Here is a 21,989-nt window from a genome sequence, read left to right on the forward strand (position 1 = left end):
AAGTCTAGAAACATAATTCTTACAGCGCCACTGCCTCTGTCCAAGTGGGAGAGGGATCGATGTAGCATATAGATGATGGCATCTTCCGCTCTCACCTTCTCCTGGTATGCGAACTGCAGAGGGTCGAGGGCGTGTTGGACCTGTGGCCTCAGGTGGTGAAGCAGCAGCCGCTCCATGGTCTTCATCACATGTGATGTTAGAGCGACAGGCCGGAAGTCATTCAGCTCACCAGGACGTGATACCTTTGGGACTGGGGTGATGCAAGATGTTTTCCAAAGCCTCGGTATGTTCCTCTGAATTTATTTCCTTAGATGGCACCCAAACACAAATGAAATGTGAAGTGAGTGAGCCAACAGAAGACCACCTAAGTCAGGGCCTCAAACTCCAACCAGTTTCACTCCAACCAATTGCTGAATTAAGCGCAGAGTCTTGCTGTTCATTAAACTCGTTCTTTAATTCCATGGCTTGTTGCTGCTCTCATTGTGCAATAGCATACATTTCTGAAATTGTTGATTTTCTCTTTTCCAAGAGCACTGGTAAAATGTTTTGGGGACCTGAGCAGATCAACATTCATGAGAACGTCATCTTTCTTTATTTTCAAATATTGCATCATGGACACAGTTTGCTGGTGATGTTTTGGCTCATTTTGTATCTCATTATTGTTTGGCTGATAATTAAGGAAAATGAAACAATTAAGGGGCCTGAGTCTTCAAGAGCAAGTCAAATAAAATTAATTCAAAAGAAGTTAATTAGCAGCAAATACAGGTTAGTAATTAAGAAAAGGGTTAGAATGAAAACCTACAGCCACTGTGGCCCTGCAGGACCGGAGTTGGGGACCCCTGTATTACAAGAACACAAAGTTAACTGCGCAGCTATGACAACAGTGGTCATGGTCCATTTATGCAGCTCTCAGGTTGCCTATGCCCACATACAAGACCAAGCCCATCTCCTGGCATAGATAAACCAAGCAACCACCATTTAGTGCTCCTCAGAGAGCAGTGGTGCAGGCTCCTAAATAGGTTTATTGGTTAGGTCCCAAAAAAGGCTAGAAAGAGGAGTGCCGGAGACTGTTAGGTGTGAACGCCATCTGCCCAATTAAATTACCTGATCATATGTGATATGCATAAGTGAGAGAAAATTTCTGGAATGGTTAATCTGGAAAACTTTAAGGAAAGTTTTTTAATAGAATTCATTTTATTTGGTTATTCCGTTCATGCTTTTAAGCAATGAATTGCCTTTTGTACTTTGCATTGAACTATACTGAGAACTTAGTTTTATAATATATAAAAATGCATCTTTGACCTCATAATACATCATTGTGAATTTCCTCAGTCTTTCTATTCATGTTTTCTGTCATGTATTTTACTAATTTGCAGTACAGTGGTTTGTTGCTACTGCCCTATAGGTCCAGCATTCTGGGTTTACATTCAGCACCTAGTAGTAGGACCTCTTCATTTGTCTCCCTCCTGGTACTCTGGTTGTCTTCCCACATCCCAAAACATCCATGTTTGGTTAACTAGTAATTCTAAATTGACCACCAGTGAATGTGAATGTAGATATATGTGTGAGGGGGACCTGAGATGGATTATCGTTTTATAGGGTTGATTTTCACCTTGTGTTCAATGCTACTGAGAGAGGCTCAGTTCCTTCACAGCCCTGAAATTGGATCAAGTAGATCTGACAATATTATGTTCATATTTAAAAGAAAATAATAAAAATAACCTTGCAGTTGTTCAGCTTCCAGATAGCTAATATATAATGTCTTCAAATGTTTCATGGAACAGATCTGCTGCTCATCACTCAGGGTTAGAGGTGTATCTTCAATTATGAGATCTTCCATGTTTTGTTCACAGGCCTCTAGGATGTCACGCAGCTTACCTTTTATACCATCACTGTTGCTAATATGCAGCCTTACACTTGAAGCTGAACAACAAATTTTTGCCAAATATGTAACATCTTTCCTAGACAATTGCTGAAAGTCTTTCAAGGATACTTCTATGGTGCTCAAGGTATTCGTCCAGTCAAAGAACAGAGAGACAGCCTTATTGGGAATAAAAGTCTTTGGTCTGTTTTGATTCAGGCTTTCGTTGCCTTGCCTAACTGGAAATAGGTCCAACTGGATGAGGCCCAGTGCGGTAAGGCAGCTAGGTAAATATTTAAAGAAGTCAAATAGGGATTCAGAGATCTTCATACTATTGATATATAATGTTTTGTCCTGGAAAAATATTTTAAATTCTGTGCTTAAAGAAGATTTAGATAAACTTTCAGAAAAAAAACTCAGCGCACAACCCACAAAAGCATTCATGCTGGCTTCTTGGAGTTTCTGAAGCTCACCCAAGTTTTGCAGTGATTCACCTTGCTCATCATCCAATACAATATTCTGCCCATTAGTACCAGAAGACACGCCAAGAAGTCTCCCATGGGTATGAATACCTGCCATGTGCTTTATAACTATTCCTGCAGCATACTGGGAGGACCCACAAATATACAACAGCAGCTTGTGGTATTTGTTAGTAATGTCTGAAATATTATCGATTCTGTTTAAGTACTTAAGTCCTTGGTTGACCTCCTCATTTACAGCAGACGTTAATAATTCTGTCAGTTTACGTCCTGCAACGTACTCTTGGAATGTCTTGTGAAAGAAACGGTAAATTGGCTTCAGAACATGTGCAGAATATTTGTTGAGAAGCCCAGTGTCCAGCAATACTTGCACATGATGCTCAGAAAGCAAATCATCAAGAGTGAATTTAAATTCTTCCTGAAATATTCCATCTAAGGCCAGCTGCTTGCACCTCTCGATGCTCTCGCTAATCATGTGGTTGGAGGTTCCATGCATTTTATAATTGTTCTTCTCAATCATGAGGTCATATAAGGTGCAGAAAAGTGCTGTTTGGGTTTTTGGTATAAAGCTGGTTTCTCCCATACGAATAGCACAAGTGATGACAACAAAGAGAGGTGTCTTCATCAACTCTTTCATAGTGCTGGACGCATGAAGTTCTAAAAGGAGAGTGTTAGACAACTCGGGCTCCAAGACATTTCTCACCAGTAATGTAGCATTCTCTACTGTGAAATCTCCTATTTCTGTGATTGTTTCACCATACTGTCGCACCCTTGATATTGACTCAGTACGGGTTGTCAATACTACCATATTTTTGAAGTGAGCGTTCTCTTTAATGAGAGAGTTCAACTCTGGGCAGTTGGATGGTTTAAATTCATCATAGCTGTCCAAAAGGAAGAGAACCTCTCGCTTTAGCTCAGATATGGCTTTTGTAAAGGCTTTCTTTCCTATATCACTGTGCATTCCAAGGAGCTGCCTGCATACTGTTTCATAAATATTCTCAGTGGAAGTGCTTAACTGAATAAAGAACACTAACTTGAATTTTCTCAAAGGTGTGCATTCGCCAGATGCCCAGAGGACAGCAATTCTTTTCAGCAGAGTTGTCTTGCCTTTTCCAGCATCACCTTCAATGATGGTGGGACTCTTAAACTCATCTAGAAGCTTTGTAAACGACAAACATTTCCGCCTTCGGTTTGAAAGGTCTTTTTCCCAAAGTTCAGCATCAGTAAATGTTGTATTTAAATCAAAAATGATGTCAATGTCTTTTCCTAATGGGTGAAACCTTCGAAATGTTGCTGAGACGTAAAAAGCCTTTAAATCTTCAGCCATTTTTTCGATGTCCCTTTGAGTCATTTGCTGTGGTAAACCTGCAAAAAATAAAATTATAAAAATAAAATAACTCACTACATAATCTGTTACCTATCCAACTACAAACATACTCAATGGCATCATCAGAATCAGAATTCACTTTATTGCCAAGGTACTCTAATGTGTACTTGGTGTTTTGATATATTGCAACAATATATAAGAACAACACAAAATACAAAAGATAATGATAAAATATTATGCAGCATACATGGGCAATATAAAAATATAAAGATACAGTAGGATTAAAATGACCAGGCAGTCTACTATGCAGGTGTTTATAGATACTCAGTAGAAGTTCAGACATGATTAGTAAGAATTAGTGCATGTCGAAAACAACTGTTTAGGTGACATATTGTTTAAGTTTTCATTTCACAAAGACATTTGCTGGTGGAAAGTCTTATGAACAGGTGATGCCTTGGGGGAGTCGGATCAGCAATGATCTTTGTGGCAGTCTTCCTTACCCTCGACTCATATAGATATTTGTTCATTGAGAATTTCAGTAATGGTCAATACAGTGGTGGACACAGCTCGTGTCTTCTGGTCAATGTGTTTGCACAGTCTCCCTGTGTAGGAGTACAGTACATTCTTCACTGGGTACTCCACTGTTCACGTGTGAGGCAAGTGTGTTAGGTTAATCATTAGCTCTATCAGTGAGAATGCCCTACACAGGACTAGTGCTCCTTCCAGTATTGGTTCCTGCCTTACACACAATGTTGACAAGACAGGCTCTGGTCCTCGCTGCTTTGGTTGGATTGCGCAGGTTTCATACTGGAGTGACGTTAGTTTTTGCATTTTAGATAGGTAGGGCACATGTCACTCCCCTTTCAGATCACTACATTGGCTCCCTGTTGCAGCATGCATTACGTTCAAATCCTTGATGCTTGCCTAGAGAGTGGTCAGTGGGTCAGCCCCTATGTATATGGAAACACTTGTAATGTCCTATGCTCCTTTTTGCCCACTCAGAGCTACTAGTGAATGACATCTGGTGATGCCGCATCTGCACACCATCAAATCTCAATCTTTTATTGTGTAGCTCCTTGCTAGTGGAATGAGGTGCCCACTTTCTTCCAAACTACCGAGTCTTTCAATGTGTTTAAGAAGCATTTGAAGACTCTCTTGTTTTGTGAATATCTATGTATGTCTAAAGGTGGTTTCCCATTACTTCTAGACGTGGCGTATTTCAGACTTGCCAACCACAAGTGCAGATCTCATTGCCGACTTAAAATCACTAGGTGTGTTACCTTTACCGGTTGAATGCCAACCTTTCATTACAGTCATGCTTGCTCCTTTTTGTGACCACCAGTAATGTGCTGCCTGACGGAGCTGGCACTGTACGAAGGGTTAACATGTAAAAAAAGTTCATCTGTATTTCTGGACCTTTTCTCCTTTCTTCCATGATATTGTGGTACATAAAATACAAGACATTAGACAGATGAATTTCTCTTTTTTGTGTTTGTTACTCCTTGATGCTGCATTTTATGATGTTTCTTTCCAGATGGGCATTCATTGGTTATCAGCTCTTGAGAACACTGTGCCCATCCGGAAGATTAAAGAAAAATTCAGACCTGTTTGATTTGTTGCAGCATGTTGTGGCCAAGTTGTGGTTAGTCGCTGGTCATGTCACAACACATGACATTCTACCAAGGTGTGCTAAGAAGCACCTCTGGGGTTTTTTTCTACCCACTACTATCAGGCAATTTAATGGCTCTGCCAGATTAACTCATTATGTTTATTTATTGATTGAAGGTATTATCTGTCTTGTGAGTCTGTATTCTTATTTTTTTTTTTGCTGCTGTATGCATTTAGATTTCCCCATGAGATTAAAAAAGTTTATCTAATCTAATCTAATCTACCAACTAGCATCACTGGAGTCCATCAACAACTTCCTCAGACTCACTAAGATTATGTAAATGAATTCTACAACTGAAATTCTCTGGAAAAATTGTTTAATATGACGTGGCCTTAATTGATAATGTCTTTGGTATGTTCTTATAACTAAGAAAAGATTAACTAGTTTCTCATTCTGTATTGTTTAAAGGTCAATTGTGTAACCCATCCATTATCCAACCCGCTGACTCCAAACACAGGGTCACGGGGGTCTGCTGGAGCTAATCCCAGCCAACACAGGGCACAAGGCAGGAACCAATCCCAGGCAGGGTGCCAACCCACCGCAGGACACACACAAACACACCCACACACCAAGCACACACTAGGGCCAATTTAGAATCGCCAATCCACCTAACCTGCATGTCTTTGGACTGTGGGAGGAAACCGGAGCGCCCGGAGGAAACCCACGCAGACACGGGGAGAACATGCAAACTCCACGCAGGGAGGACCCGGGAAGCGAACCCAGGTCCCCAGGTCTCCCAACTGCGAGGCAGCAGCGCTACCCACTGCGCCACAGTGCCGCCCCAATTGTGTAACCTTTTTCTGTAATACTTGTTTCAACACAGCCCCCCAGACTGATGTTTACTCAGTTACGTTGCCCTCTTTTGCAAGTTTCTTTGGATAAAAGCATCTGGTAAGCAAATAAATGTAAATGTTAGCACATACAGTGGTCAGGGCAGAGAAAAGAACAAGGCAGTGGGCCACTATGTTCACCTGAGCATGTCATATCTTTTTTTTAAATTTAAAATAACATGCAACTGGAAATATAAATTGGATTAAACCATAAGAAAGTCTAAAACGAAAACCAGTTTTGCAAATTGATCATTCTCAGCATTCACACTACCGTTTTAAAATGAACCTGATTTTAGGACCCTGCCTGCCCATTTAAACCCTTGCAAACATGTAAATCCGAAAAGTAAATTGCAGCTATTCATAAGCCCTGATGGACTGTGCTCAGGGTGTCTCATTCTGTTCATCTTTTGTGAGGCTTCTCTGATAGAAACGTACAAATGCAGCCTGAAAACCCCACCTTGTCTCAGAAAGTGATATTATCAAATGCACAATTTCCTCCGAGCTTATGGAGTGAAGGTGAAAGGAGTCTGGTGCTTTCATGGTAGAGAGATTGTTGGTCAGATGTAATCCTTGAAATGACATTGAATCGGCTTAGTACACTGCTGGAATATGAAATCCAAATGATTTCTTTTTGGTTTAAAAGAATGATATCCTTCAGGAGATTATCTTGGCAGCCAAATTGTCCTTTCTCATGTTGAAATTATATGTTTACTCCAAATCAGCAGTCTCCATAACCCTCAGACACTTTTACTTTTAATACTTAGGGAGATTAGTGATTTGGGCAATTGTGGGTAAGAAGAATGTACTGTGGCTTGTAGCTAAAAATACCACTGCATTGAAATACAAAGCACATTCTGAGGTGGGAGAAGCAGCACCTCGAACAAATTCAAACTGTCCTTGAAAGAAAACATGCAATCATTTATTCATTAATGCTGTTATTTCGTAAACCTTGCTATTCCTCTTAAAAATTACAATACATGGCAAATACATTTTACCGAATTGCTACCACAGAATTTATTATAAATATTGTAATATACAGTGCATATAAAAAGTATTCACCTCCCATGAAGTTTTTACATTTTATTGTTATACAACATTGAATCATGGGGTGTTTAATTTTGATTTTTTGACACTAATCAACAGAAAAGGACTCTTTAATGTCAAAGTGAAAACAGATCTCTGCAAAGTGGTCTAAATTAATTACAAATATAGAGTATAAAATAACTGATTGCAAATATAACATAATTGTATTCAAGTCAGTATTTAGTAGATGCACCTCTGGCAGCCAAGCTGGCCTTGAATCGTTCTTCGCAGGTCTTTCTCAGTGAGCTTTGCATATCTGGACACTGCTGTTTTCCCCCATTCTTCTTTGCACAGGTTGCATGGAGTTTATGAGTGAACAGCCTTTATCAAGTCCAGAGTGAAGGATACAATTATTGTTTTACTCCACAAGGCTTATTCTCACCTGGACAAAGCTAGCACCACTGTGAGGATTATGTTTTTTGATTTTTCTAGTGCCTTCAATATCATCCAGCCAACCCTGTTAAGTGGTAAGCTCAGAGATATGCAGGTGGATGAGCCTATGGGGTCCTGGATGTTGGACTGTCTGTTGAACAGACCGTGTCTCTGAACTTGATTTGATGTGAGCAACACTGGACCACCACAAGGAACAGTCCTGTCTCCTTTTTCACTCTGCACACCACAGACTATAAATATATCAGTAGGTCATGTTACTTGCAGAAATTCTCTGATGATTCTGCATTTATGGGGTGTATTAATAAGGGTCTGTGTGGAAGAAATCATTATTTAAAGAAAAATGTATCCTCTACTAGGGCAAGTTTGATAAAAAACCTCTTTGAGTCAGTAATCAGGCAGGAGGGACTTGGCCATTGCGCCTTTACTTTACTCCTCAGTAAATGCCGAAGAGGGAGCATTCATCACAGCAGTCTGTTACAGAATGGTCCAAACAGTAAGGGCACAGTTCTGTTTTGTACACAACTAAACTTACATAATAGTGCGGATTAATGCATACATTTAACCTGATTGGTTTGTTGGGTAAATTCCAAATTCCTTATTAAAATAAAGGTCTATTCTATTATATTCTTGTTCTTCTTTTATCATTTAGGTTCAGCTATTATTCTTGAAATCTCTGTGTATGTGACAACTGTACAGTCTTGTTGTTCGGACATCTACTGATCTCTTAATCATCTCCTAGTACATACAGAGTATTACATTAATCTTCCATCTAGTACATTCTTGTCTTTTATTCACTTAACCATTTCGATAGATATCTTCATGACATTTCTAAAACAAATGCTTATATATTTCAATATGCACTGCAGACCAAAATACTTAACTATTGTTACCTCCAAATTATTCTCTCACAGGGGTGAAACAGAGGAGAGGAATCAGATAGAGAACTATATTTCTTGGTGCAGAAAGGATTCTTTACAGCTGAACATCAGCAAAACCAATGAAGTGGTTATTGACTTTCACCACACCAAACAGCCTCTATGTCCAGGAAGTGCATGTACAGGTTGTCCACTCCTTCAAGTACTTGGTGGTCCACATCAATGACAGGTTGGACTGGACTCGGAGCACAAAGGAACTATAGAAGAAAGGGCTATCCATCCATCCATCCATCCCTTCATGTGTAGCTTTGGTTTTATGCTTGGGCTTGTTGTCTTGCTGGAAAACAAATATTCTCCCAAGATGCAGGTTTCTTGCAGACCACATCAATTTTTCTTCCATGATTTCCTTGTATTTTGCTGCCATCATTTTAAACTCTACCTTTAGAAGCAGCTATGATGCAGCCATCACCATGCTTCACTGTGGAAATGACATGTTTTTGATAATGTGTAGTGTTTGTTTAATACTAAACATGGTGTTTACTCTGTAGGCCAAAGAAGCTCAATTTTTTAACTCATCAGACTACTGAAACTTCTTCCAGCTGACATCTCCCTTGTGCCTTCTGGCAAGCTCTAGCCAAGATGACATGTTATAACAACATGGCATAATAATTTTGTAATAATGGCTTTCCCTCCTATAAAGTTGCAACTGGTGAAGCACCCAAGCAAAAGTTTTTGTCTGCACAGTGTCTCCCAGTCTCAGCCTTCGTAGGCTGTAACCCCTTCAGAATTTTCCTATGTCTCCTGATGACCTCGCTCACTAGTCTTCATCTTCCACAATCACACAGTTTTTGTAGATGGTCTTCTCTAGGCAGAATTACCATACAGTTGTACCACACTCTTTCCATAATGTAATAACTGATTTAACTGAACTTCAAGGAATATTCAGTGGTTTGGATATTTTCTTCTCAACATCCCCTGACTTGTGCTTTTCATTTCATTGTTTGAAGTGTTCATTTTGGCTTCCATGTGTGTGTTAGACCACCATACTGACCCACCATAAGCTGGCCATTCCAGATACAGGAACATTTGTACTACATTCAACTGAAACCCCAGACAGGTGATCTCCATTACTAATCTTTTACTTTCTAAAGCCACTTGTCTACCCTAGTGGTGATTTAGAGGTGTGTCATATTAAAGAGGGTGAATACTTATGAGATCAATTATTTTGTGTTTTATCTTTGTAATTTAATTTGCGGAGAGGTGTTTTCTCTGTAATATTAAAAAGTATTTTTTTCTGTTGATCAATGTCAAATTAAAACCAGTGTGATCCATAGTTGAATAACAATAAAATGTGAAAGTTTCTGAAGGGTTAATACTTTTAATAGGTGAAATGAAAAAATACCAATATCAGAATATCAATACACTAATAACTGAAAACTTTCAAAATAACTGAATATTAATAACTTACAGTTATCCTGTAAATCCTCATAAAGGTAACGATTATGCTTTTCTAAAGAAGCAACGAATGCATCACAGGCGGCTGCTCCCTTCTTCCTAATCATGGTGATCATCATCCGTGCTGCCTTCTGTTCTTGTTTATTACAAAGGATGGCTTCACTTTCCTCAGAATCCAAAATGTCTTGAGAATAACAGTAGTCCACAATTTGGGTGATGGTTGTTTGCCCCATTCTTTGGACAAGTGCTTCATAGTTCTTCTTGATAAAATCCACTAAATAAAAAACAGAAGTTGAAACACCAGGTAATTCATTATTTATGCCAATAATATGTCATCCTCATAAAAAATATCTAGTTAAAGCCTGTGTTGCACATTTTCAGTTCATAGTTTTTGAACGCTATCATTTTATTATTGCACTTGCTTAAAAAGAACATTTAATAAAATTAAATTGTGTATTTCTAGAATAAAGATTATTGCCATGGCTGGTAAGAATTTCAGTTCCCTGTACTGATGGCTGTATAATAAATATCTGTAGTCCTCTTGGGAGTATAATTTAGAATTTTGTGTTAGTTTGTTACTAATTCTGAAATTTTCCAGTCTTTTCTTGTACTACAGGGATTTATGTTTTATAAAAAAACGTATTAATCGCTCTGGTAATAAGTGGCTGTTACCCAAATAAATATAAATGTGTTTTATTGTAAGTCTGTTGACGAGGAGTAGTATTTAGCGCAACTGCCCTTCAGCCTGACCCATTCACTGTATGAGTAAAGTCTGCATGCTCTGCCAGTGTCTATGGCTGTCTGCTTTTTATCTTGCATCCCAAACACTAATATGTAAATTTAACTAGGTCCATGTGAGTGTGTGTGTGTGTGTGTGTATAACTGAAAGGACTGTCATCTTGACTTGAACCTGATGCTGCCAAGATAGATTCTGGCCCTCAGACCCTGAACAGGACTAAGTGAGTATCACAGTGATTGAAATTGTATTTGGCTTGTGAAGAGATGTGTAGAAGGCTCTGTATAAAACACGGGTCAATTGATAAGGATGTCCTGTTCAACTCAGTTCACTGTGGGCAGCAAAAAACAACAGTTTCCATTGCATGGTGTTTGACAGTACAATAGCTGAACAACAGTTTTAAAATAAAGGTTTTCATAGTGTAACAATATGGGGCACTCTTGTAGCTGCCCCAACCTCAAAATAAGCCTTACCATTATCTCACTTCCTGACTTCACATTTAGTGGGCTTTTGTTGCTGCGGTGGAATTATACTCCAGCTTGGGGCTACGAGCACCCCTGGAAAGTCCTGTGGCCATCCCATTATAGCTCTCCCTGGTGGCATCAGGCTTCTGTTCATCTTTAAGTGCCAATATGCACATAAAAGGCCAAATTCTGAGCCCCTCTGTTCCTCAAAATATGACACTGGGCTGCAGCCATCGGTGTTATGTTACAGGCAGGGTTTATTCCCTGACTCTTGTTTATTGTCTGTTTTACTGTTGTTTTTGTTATGTTTGAGTTATTATTTTTCATGTTCTAAAGCTATTTCTGTTAGTTTTGTTTATAATTTGCTAACGATCTGCTGTATCTTCAAATGTGGTCCCATTCCGTGTAGTTTGTGTGTGGAACCCCATGAAGGGTCCACCATGATGTCATTGCTACTGGGTCCTCCTTCTGGCTTTATAAGTTGGCTAGAAAGATAAACCAGAAGTGGAGTATTAAGTTAATATTGAAGTGTATTGCAAGTAATGTTTCCTGTTTAATTTATTTACTTCAGTCTGTGGATTCTGATCTTTGGATTTCGATTTTGGACTTGGTTGTCATAGATTGTCTTTTTTAGGCACATTTTTTTTGCTCTTTAAAAGTGTTTCTGCTTTTTATGCCATTTTTGTTCATAAACACTCTATAAAGACTCAATGTTGACTTTTGTTTACAAGCCATACTTTCTACTGTTTCTTTCCCTTACAGGCTGGGCCGTCTCTAGATTTTTTGTTGCCCGAGGAAAATGTGAAAATATTTAGCCGAAACCACTGAAAGCCAGATCAGAGAGTAACTGGGTGGGCTGGGGCTCCCTTCTTGGGGTTTTGGGCAACTCGGGCCTGTCTTTGAGGTCGAAGAATGGAGGGGTTACCCTTGGGTTTTCATGTAAGTTGTTAGTGAATGTAAGCAGGGGTAAAGAGCGGGGTTTATTCCAGTGGCGTTTTGTGTGTACGTGTATGTCTAACAAAGTGCTTGGATGCCCTTGACAACTGCCTGCTTCATTTATATGGTAGAGTCGGCTCTGTCTGTTAGGCATAATTTGTGAATTCTGAGACATGATTACATTTTCTAACTTTTAAAGCAAGCTCCCTATCTTTAGACTTGTGTGGGCAGCAACCTGCCAAGTAACAGTATGACGACTGGCCGCCTTGGGGTGAACCTCTTCTGGGCAGAACAGTGAATGTCCTGGCCTGCTTGTGTGGTATATTTTGGAGGTCTCACACCCTTCCTGTCAGGTCTGTAACTCCTAATCATAACAATCAGGTGGATTTAGGAAATATACCCAAGCTTATGTCTATCCCACATAATCGCATATTAATTTGATTGCAAAGCATCTCTTATGTCTTCCAGGTTGCCTGTCCCTATACAGCAAAAGTATTAAATTAGTTTTTGAAGAGTATATAAGAAAACACTGCGTGTGACAAGGATGGATAGGATTAGGAACGAGAACAATAGAGGGACCACTCAGGTTAGACAGTTAGGAGACAAAGTCAGAGAGGCGAGATTGCGTTGGTTTGGACACGTGCAGAGGAGAGATGCTAAGTATATTGGAAGAAGAATGCTAAGGATAGAGCTGCCAGGCAAGAGGAAAATAGAAAGTTTATGGACGTGGTGAGAGAAGACATGCAAGTGATGGGTGTAACAGAGCAAGATGTAGAGGACAGAAAGATATGGAAAAAGATGATCCACTGTGGCAACCCCTAACAGGAGCAGCCGAAAGCAGAAGATATAAGAAAAGAGTGTTTCTATGTATATCCTTGATGTATGACTGTAACGTTGGCCAGCTTCTTATGTAGTGTCCTGGGGAAGCATTACATGTTTGCAGAGCATGTGCCAATACCTATTTTCCAATAATTTCTATGGCACTCTGTGGCATTCCTAGGCATGCTGCCCCCTGTTGTCTGTTTACCCAAAGTGATATTTTAAACGACTTTCATAGAACCAGTTTGAGTTCTTCTCCCAAATAGGTACTATAAGGTCAGTCTTTTGTCCTGGTCTCTGTGTGTCTTCTTTAATGACTTTCTTTTACCACCTTTCCAGCCCAGCACTCATTAGCCAGACCACACTATGTTTAATTTAGTGGAAATTAGATAATGACAAATGTTTCCTGTATGAAATTATCCCAAAATATGTGTTTGCACTCACGTGTAGCCAAGCTCTGGTTACAAACTTACAATTTCACTTAGGATTTTGGTCAGTCAGTATATCACATTCTGTCTTGGATATATAAAATGATATAATGACTCTTTTGTAGAAACATCTTCTGAACCAATTAAGCCAACAAAGAATCTTAAAACATTCATAATCCAGATAAGATCACTGGTGGCCAGTTTAAAATTGCCAGTCAAGCCTGACAGAATTAAATTAAGAATCACAAGTGTTCATTTAAGTGTTGATTTGACAGGAGAACATTTTTTTATACAACCCAACCATCCTTTATCTAACCAGTTTAATCCAGTTCATGGTTGTTGTCAATGGAGACTATTAGATTCCAGACAGAAAGCAACTCTGGACAATGTGCCAGTCAATGGCCAGTGATATATTTTCCAACACTCACTAACTTGGGCCAGATCAGACATATCCGTTACCCTAATATGCATGTGACTGTTGAATAGAGAAGCAGGTATGAAAACTATTTAAGTGATACTCGCTCACCAGTATATTAATAACTAGCTTTCCCTTGCGGCTCCACCCGCATAGTAGTGAAACAGGACAAACTTTAAAAATCAATAAAAAAAAGAAACAAATGTAATTCTGGCCAAGCGGAAGGTAGGTACACTCCAACGTCAAATGTTGGCACTGTATATGATCGTTTTCAGCTCCCATGTGGGGAGAAAAGCACGTGGCTGTGATATCTCTGGCAATGAGCAGCTACAAACTAAAACACATGTAGCTCTGATCTCTCTCTCTCAAAAACATCAAACGTTACTCCTTAAAAATATGTAGATGATAATGTCTGTTGATCAAACGGGTATCACTAGCTAAGCGGAGGCAAGGTACGTTCCAACACGTGGCGAGAGGTAGACCGACTCGAATGGTGACTCTCCTCATCTGCCTGCAGCCTCTCTCTCGGATTCATGCAAATAAATCAGTACTGCAAGTGAACTATGATTCTTAGCGCGATGAGAGAAGTCACAATATCAACCAGAACGTTTAAGCAAATTATAGAAAAAATACGATCTAAATCCGTTAAGTAGTTCTCTCATGAAAAGCAAACAGACATACATACAGACAAAAAGACAGACAGACGTTGGGTTTTATATACTGTTCTAACTGTCCCCCATGACTCCGCCCACGTAATAGTGAAAAATGACAGTTAGGAGGGCCCTGCCCGGCTCCCTATTCCTGACATCATGCTTCCCCCTCCCATCAGCCCATAGCCTCTGTCTCAGATTATCGCAAATATATAGCGCATGCAAGCAAACTATGAGTCTTAGCACGATGTGAGAAGTCACAAAATCAACCAGAATGTTCAAGCAAATTCTAGAAAAAAGCTCGATCTAAATCCGTTAAGTTGTTCTCTCGTTCGCTAGCTAAGAGGATGTAAGATACACCCTGAGGCTGGCACATGAGTGAGGAGGGCCCCATCCCCCTCCCCTCAGCCCACTGCATCTCTCTCGGATTCGTGCAAATAAATCGGTACCACAAGTGAACTATGATACATAGTGCAAAGAAAGAAGTCGCAAAATAAAATTAACTGGAATACTCAAGCAAATTAGAGAAAAAAACCTGATGTAAATCTGTTAAGTAGTTCTCATGAAAAGTGGATAGACATACAGACAGACAGATGCTAGATTTTACATATATTTATATAGATACAGATAGAGATAATCAATTAAACTATTTAGTTGACCATTTTTTCATTACAAAGACGCAGAAAACAACAGCAAATCTTGGGAACATCCAAAGTAAAGGAGACTTCTATTTATGGCACACGTATTGACACTCCCACCCATTCATAATAGGCTAATTTACAGAAACCATTTAACCTAAACTGTATCAGAATACCTGGAGATAGCCCATGTGGAAAATATATATACAGAGATTCCATGAACATAACATTCTCCATCACAGTTACTTCAATACAGGGTCTCAGGAGACACAGGAGCAAAGGTTGCAAAGCAGAAAACAAGTCTGGCCAAGGTGCCAATTCATCATAGCACTCACTTATGCAGACATGCTGCATTCTACATTTGTAATAATTTAGAACCTTCTTCAATGGAGGTTAAAGTTAACCTTCTAACTATACCTAACTATAATGTTTGATGAAAATTTAAAAAGTATAAGTAACAAGCTGGATAAGTTTGCAGATGATACCAAGATAGAGTGGATTAGCAGATAATTTGGAATCCGTTATATCATTACAGAAGGACTTGGATAGCATACAGGCTTGGGCAGATGAAACTTAATGTCAGGATAGATAGATAGATAGATAGATAGATAGATAGATAGATAGATAGATAGATAGATAGATAGATAGATAGATAGATAGATAGATAGATAGATAGATAGATAGATAGATAGATAGATAGATAGATAGATAGATAGATAGATAGATAGATAGATACTTAATTAATCCCCAAGGGGAAATTCACATACTCCAGCAGCAGCATACTGATAAAAAACAATATTAATTAAAGAGTGATAAAAACACAGTGAAAGTTAAAAAGTGCAAGGTGGAGAGTGCAAGGCAGGTATAACAATATAGTCATATTGTCAATGACATTGTACAATTTTATCGTTAACCCCCCCGATAAGTGGAATTGAAGAGTCGCATAGTGTGGGGGAGGAACGACCTCCTCAGTCTGTCAGTGGAGCAGGACAGTGACAGCAGTCTGCTGCTGAAGCTGCTCCTCTGTCTGGAGATGATAGTGTTCAGTGGATGCAGTGGATTCTCCATGATTGACAGGAGCCTGCTCAGCACCCGTCGCTCCGCCACAGATGTCAAACTGTCCAGCTCCGTGCCTACAATAGAGCCTGCCTTCCTCACCAGTTTGTCCAGGCGTGAGATGTCCCTCTTCTTTATGCTGCCTCCCCAGTACACCACTGCATAGAAGAGGGCGCTCACCACAACCGTTTGATAGAACATCTGTAGCATCTTATTGCAGATGTTGAAAGACACCAACCTTCAAAGGAAGTATAGTCGGCTCTGTCCTCTCTTGCACAGAGCATCAGTGTAAATGTAAAGTATTACACATAGGAAGTAAAAATGTTAGGTTTGAATACACAATGGGCGGTTGGAAAATTGAGAGTACACCTTATGAGAAGGATTTAGGAGTCATAGTGGACTCTAAGCTATCGACTTCCCGACAGGTGTTCAGAAGCCATTAAGAAGGCTAACAGAATGTCAGATTATATAGCACCCTGATGTGTGGAGTACAAGTCAAAGGAGGTTCTGCTCAACCTTTATAATGCACTGGTGAGGCCTCATCTGGAGTACTGTGTGCAGTTTTGGTCTCCAGGCTACAAAAAGGACAGAGAAGAGCAACTAGGCTGATTAAGGGGCTACAGGGGTTGAATTATGAGGAAAGATTAAAAGAGCTGAGCCTATACAGTTTAAACAGAAGATTAAGAGGGTTTAAAAATATGAAGGGAATTAGAACAGTGGATCAAGACTGTGACTTTAAAATGACTTCATCAAGAACACGGGGACACAGTTGGAAACTTGTTAAGGGTAAATTTTGAACAAACATTAGTAAGTTTTTCTTTACACAAAGAACGATAGACACTTGGAGTAAGCTACCAAGCAGTGTAGTACACAATAAGACTTTAGGGACTTTCAAAACTAGACTTGATGTTTTTTTGGAACAAATAAGTGGATAGGACTGGCGAGCTTTGTTGGGCTGAATGGCCTATTCTCGTCTAGAGTGTTCTAATGTTCCAATGTAATGTGGCCAGAAAAAGATATCCAAAGTAAAACGGAGGTGGGCCTCTCAAGCAAGTCAGAGATTTTTGGAAGTACTACACAGTACAACACCAGAAATGGTTTCATCAACAACATTCAAGTTTAGTATGTAAAAGAGAGAATACAAATTCCTTAAACTGATTCAGCATTTTAATTCAAATCTCTGAACACTTACTTTTCCGATCAATTTTGTGGTCTTAGACAAGGCGATCCAGAATGTAGAGAAATTGCTGCAGCTTATGCATTCATCTGCAGGAGTCTGACTTCAAATTCTGCAAAATAGACAAAAGTACAGTCAGACCTATCATGACATTCTTCAATCCACCTAATCCAGTTCAAGTTCTTTATGGACTGCAGACTATCCCGGCAGCTCCAGAGATGACATAGGGTCTGTCTTTCAACAGAATGCCAATCTACTGAAGAATTACCTCACACACACTCATTTATACTAAATCAGAATCTTCAATTAACCTAATAAGCAGTGACTTTTTGTGGACATATTAGGAGAGCACATAAAAAAACATGGAGAACATGCAAACCCTCACACACACACTGACTGGGCGCAGAATCTGAACCCAGGACCTCAGATCTGTGAGACAGCAGCACTTAGCAGTGCACCACAATGTAAAACTGGTCTTTAAAATGTCATCTTTTATGGAAAGAAGTGAGATGGGGAAAGGCCAGTAACAGAAATGAGAAAGAAAAGAAAAGCAGTTGTAAAATAGAGAGGAGCAAGTACAACAAGACTGCCATTTACATGTGCCTCAATAACCTGGTTATTCACAGAAACCTGCTTATTCTGGTTAGAGAAACAGTTTACTGGCAGTTATGTGTGTGCATGTAAACTAACTGACTGAGGTTAGAATTTATGAGTGATGGGTAGGAAGCCTAATTATACATAATCAAATAAATATATACTAATAGGTGAAAAAAAACATTTTCTGGAATAGAAACCTACAGGCGGCACGGTGGCGCAGTGTGTAGCGCTGCTGCCTCGCAGTTGGGAGACCTGGGTTCACTTCCCGGGTCCTCCCTGCGTGGAGTTTGCATGTTCTCCCCGTGTCTGTGTGGGTTTCCTCCGGGCGCTCCGGTTTCCTCCCACGGTCCAAAGACATGCAGGTTAGGTGGATTGGCGATTCTAAATTGGCCCTAGCGTGTGCTTGGTGTGTTTGTGTGTGTCCTGCAGTGGGTTGGCACCCTGCCCGGGATTGGTTCCTGCCTTGTGCCCTGTGTTGGCTGGGATTGGCTCCGGCAGACCCCCATGACCCTGTGTTCGGATTCAGCGGGTTGGAAAATGGATGGATGGATAGAAACCTACAGTTCTGTCTACTTTCACAAAACATGATCAGCTTGTTTTAGCCCACTGACCAGCAATCCAGCTTGTGCAGTGAGGCTTTGCAACTTGCCAAATACATGAAAGCTCACCAGGTACACTTTTGCTAAATGTGCTCTAGACAGAACAACACTCAATCAGCTTACCCTCAAAGATGCCATATGTCACAGCAAGTCAAATGCCACACTTGGCCACTTTTCTCTGCAGTGAATGTCACCAGAAGGAAGGGAGAGGGCCACTGGCATGCTATAGGTAAGCAATCATTTGCCAGTATTGCTGGATATGGTGGATTAAACTGCTCTACATTTCCTGATTGCAGTTGTGGCTTTAGCAGACTGGAGGAATAAATGACTGTCCAATATATATATATATATATATATATATATATATATATATATATATATATATATATATATATATATATATATAATTCACTAAGCCGCCAGCGAGCAAGACACCCATGGAGCATGCAGGACGGAGCCACACCCACCAACTCTAAGACCATTGGATACGACGACAACTCGCAGAGCCAAGCCCACCAACTTGGACACAGCAACTCACAAAACACGGCGTCATTCGCATTCGTCTCTGCTACAGTCCACATGCACCTCTGAGCCACGTTGACTTTTCATTATTCTTTCGGTTACAATGCACAACCGCGTCCACCATCGCAAACTGTTTTACAGGCCATGGTCTTACAGTTGGTGGGCGGGTCTCTGTGAGTTGCTCTTGCGAGCGGGCACATGACCAGGTGGTGTGTATGCTTTGAGAACGAGGGTGGACGCGGCAGGACCATCTATGAAGATGCATGTTTGTTGCGGATGTGATTCGCTGTATGCAGCGTGTAAAACAGTTTGTTTGTCGCAGATAATTTGCCTTTTACTTTTACAGGAAGACAATTTCCTGTTAGATTGGCCTTTGCGATGACAATTAATAAGGCACAGGGCCAAACTTTCAAAAAGATATGCATGTATCTGCCAAAACCAGTTTTCAGTCACAGACAATTGTATGTTGCTCTCTCCAGAGTTCCATATTTTCATTCACTTACTGTTGTATCCTCAAACCCACCCCTTTAAGACAACTGTGTTTTTCCGTAAGTGTTCATCCATCAATAAATAATTATGCGGCATATGCCTACAGGAACACATGCAGCGAGCAAGTGAGCCAGAGGGAGAGAGACAGTGACACACAGAGGCGCGCGAGAGAGACACACACACACATACAGGCGAGAGAGAGAGAGAAACAAACACACACACACACACACGTGCGCGCGCGCGCGCGAGAGAGAGGGGGCTGGATGCATAAGAATAATAATACTTCATTACATTGATATATCGCTTTTCTCAGTATTCAAAGCGCTATCCAAAAAGGGGGAACCGGGAAGCGAACCCACAATCTTCCACAGTCTCCTTACTGCAAAGCAGCAGCACTACCACTGTGCCACAAGGCAGTTAAAGAATGCACCAGGCTCGATTTTGTTTTCACTTCTGTTTACAGCGATCGGGTTGTAGCGTGCATTGTTGCAATGTTACTTTTCTTGGTGGCTTATTACATTACGGATGTTTCACATGTTCATTTTTTCCCTGTGCTTAAAAGACATTAAAAAAGTGTTTCTCAACTGTGACTCCGGAACAACTCAGTACGCAAGCTATATTAAGCGTCAACAACGAAGACTCACTACACCTTAATGAACAAGTACTGACACTTATCCCTACCGGCGAAGTAACTTTCACCAGCGTGACCTCCATCGTCACAGACGATCCCGCTTTCAGTCACGGACAATTGTATGTTGCTCTCTCCAGAGGTCCATCTTTTCATTCACTCACAGTCGTATCCTCAATGCCACCCCATATGGACAACTGTGTCGTTCAGGAAGTGTTCACCCATCAATACATAATTATGCAGCATATGCTACGCCGCTGGTTGGCTAGTACTGTATAATTGCCCTTGTATAAAATAACACCACAGCAAAACTACCACTTCAATCTAGACCATTACGGATCTGCCATGTGTAATGCTGCTGAAACTGACAGCATGCAGAATCAGTGAGGAACTCTGAGCAAGATGACCTCTCAGATGCTCTCTCCTCACTCCTTTTAGAAGTAGGCCACACAGAGTCACTGAGGTTGCAAGTGCCCAGAAGAATGAATGCCAATGTGTAGGCGCTGCCATGTCCTGTATTTTTTCCTCATCCTAACCCCATTGTGGTGTGGCGGAGTGGTGGCTCTGAGGCTCAGGATCTGCACTGGTAATTAGAAGGTTGCCAGTTCAGAACCCATAAACGCCAAAAGTGACTCTACTCTGTTGGGCCTCCGAGAGAGGCCCTTAATCTGCAATTGCTCCATCCTGGGTATGACATTAATCTGCATCCAGCCCTTCAAGTAGGCCCTCCAACCTGCAGGGAAGTACCTGGGGGTTGGTGGCAGAATTGGCACTCCAGCCACCATAAAATACCTCACACTGTTCCAATCCATCTGAACTAGTGTGGTGCTGAGGTGTCACCCGTTGCACGGATAAACACGGGTCCTGATCTGGGATCCTGAGTTGGTTTGTCATGTGGTGGGTGCAGCAATGTGCTGTATCAGTGCATGCTCCTAACCTCTGTTTCTCCTCTAACCCCATTGAGCACTTTTGGGATGCCCTAGATTACAATATCCAGGCAGAGGCGCAGAGAGCCAACACCTGGCCCAGAGAAAAGATTTTTACCCCTTTGCAGTTTAGCGGTAGGTGAAGAGCAATTTCCTTCTGAGGTTTATTAAAATAATGAAAAAGAACAACACATTTAATCTTACTTTCCTTTCTCTTGTCAGGCCCGCAACCAGACAAATGATCAATGGTCAGGCAATTCTGCAGCAACGGAATAACATCCCACAACTGCAGATTCTGGGACTCATTCAAGCAGTGCTGACTGCAAGAGCTGCTGAGACAAGATCCTGAACAGATAACTGCTGTTAGTGTTCACACTCACATTGGTTGTTTTGTTTTCCTGTTATTCTTAATATCAGTATTTCTTAAATTAGCAGAGTTTGTTAGTTCTGTGTGTAATTCTGTGATAGATAGATAGATAGATAGATAGATAGATAGATAGATAGATAGATAGATAGATAGATAGATAGATAGATAGATAGATAGATAGATAGATAGATAGATAGATAGATAGATAGATAGATAGATACTTTATTAGTCCGCAGGAGAACATTTGTCTTTTTACAGAAGCTCTTTAAATAAATAAATACATAAGATAGGTAGATAAGTAAATAAGTAAATAAATATACAGTGATCCCTCGGTATATCGCGCTTCGCCTTTTGCGGCTTCACTCTATCGCGGATTTTATATGTAAGCATATTTAAATATATATCGCGGATTTTTTGCTGGTTCACGGATTTCTGCAGACAATGGGTCTTTTAATTTCTGGTACATGCTTCCTCAGTTGGTTTGCCCAGTTGATTTCATACAAGGGACGCTATTGGCAGATGACTGAGAAGCTACCCGGCTTACTTTTCTGTCTCTCTTGCGCTGACTTT

At 40.4% G+C, this 21,989-nt stretch overlaps 1 protein-coding gene across 1 annotated transcript in view; it reads right to left on the minus strand.

Annotated features, from left to right (window-relative positions):
• LOC114665889 (NLR family CARD domain-containing protein 4-like) overlaps positions 1-21,989 on the minus strand; it is a 52,819-nt gene that overhangs the window by 26,797 nt on the left and 4,033 nt on the right. Inside the window, exons 2-4 of the mRNA XM_028820545.2 lie at positions 17,307-17,403; positions 9,986-10,246; positions 1,723-3,705 (exon numbers count right to left, since the gene is read on the minus strand). Of these exons, the coding sequence (XP_028676378.1) occupies positions 1,723-3,705; positions 9,986-10,246; position 17,307 (2,245 nt within the window). The 5' untranslated portion in view covers positions 17,308-17,403. The remainder of the gene's footprint in view (positions 1-1,722; positions 3,706-9,985; positions 10,247-17,306; positions 17,404-21,989) is intronic.

The sequence above is a fragment of the Erpetoichthys calabaricus genome, chromosome 15, assembly GCF_900747795.2.
Source record: "Erpetoichthys calabaricus chromosome 15, fErpCal1.3, whole genome shotgun sequence".
Classification (NCBI taxonomy): Eukaryota; Metazoa; Chordata; class Cladistia; order Polypteriformes; family Polypteridae; genus Erpetoichthys; species Erpetoichthys calabaricus.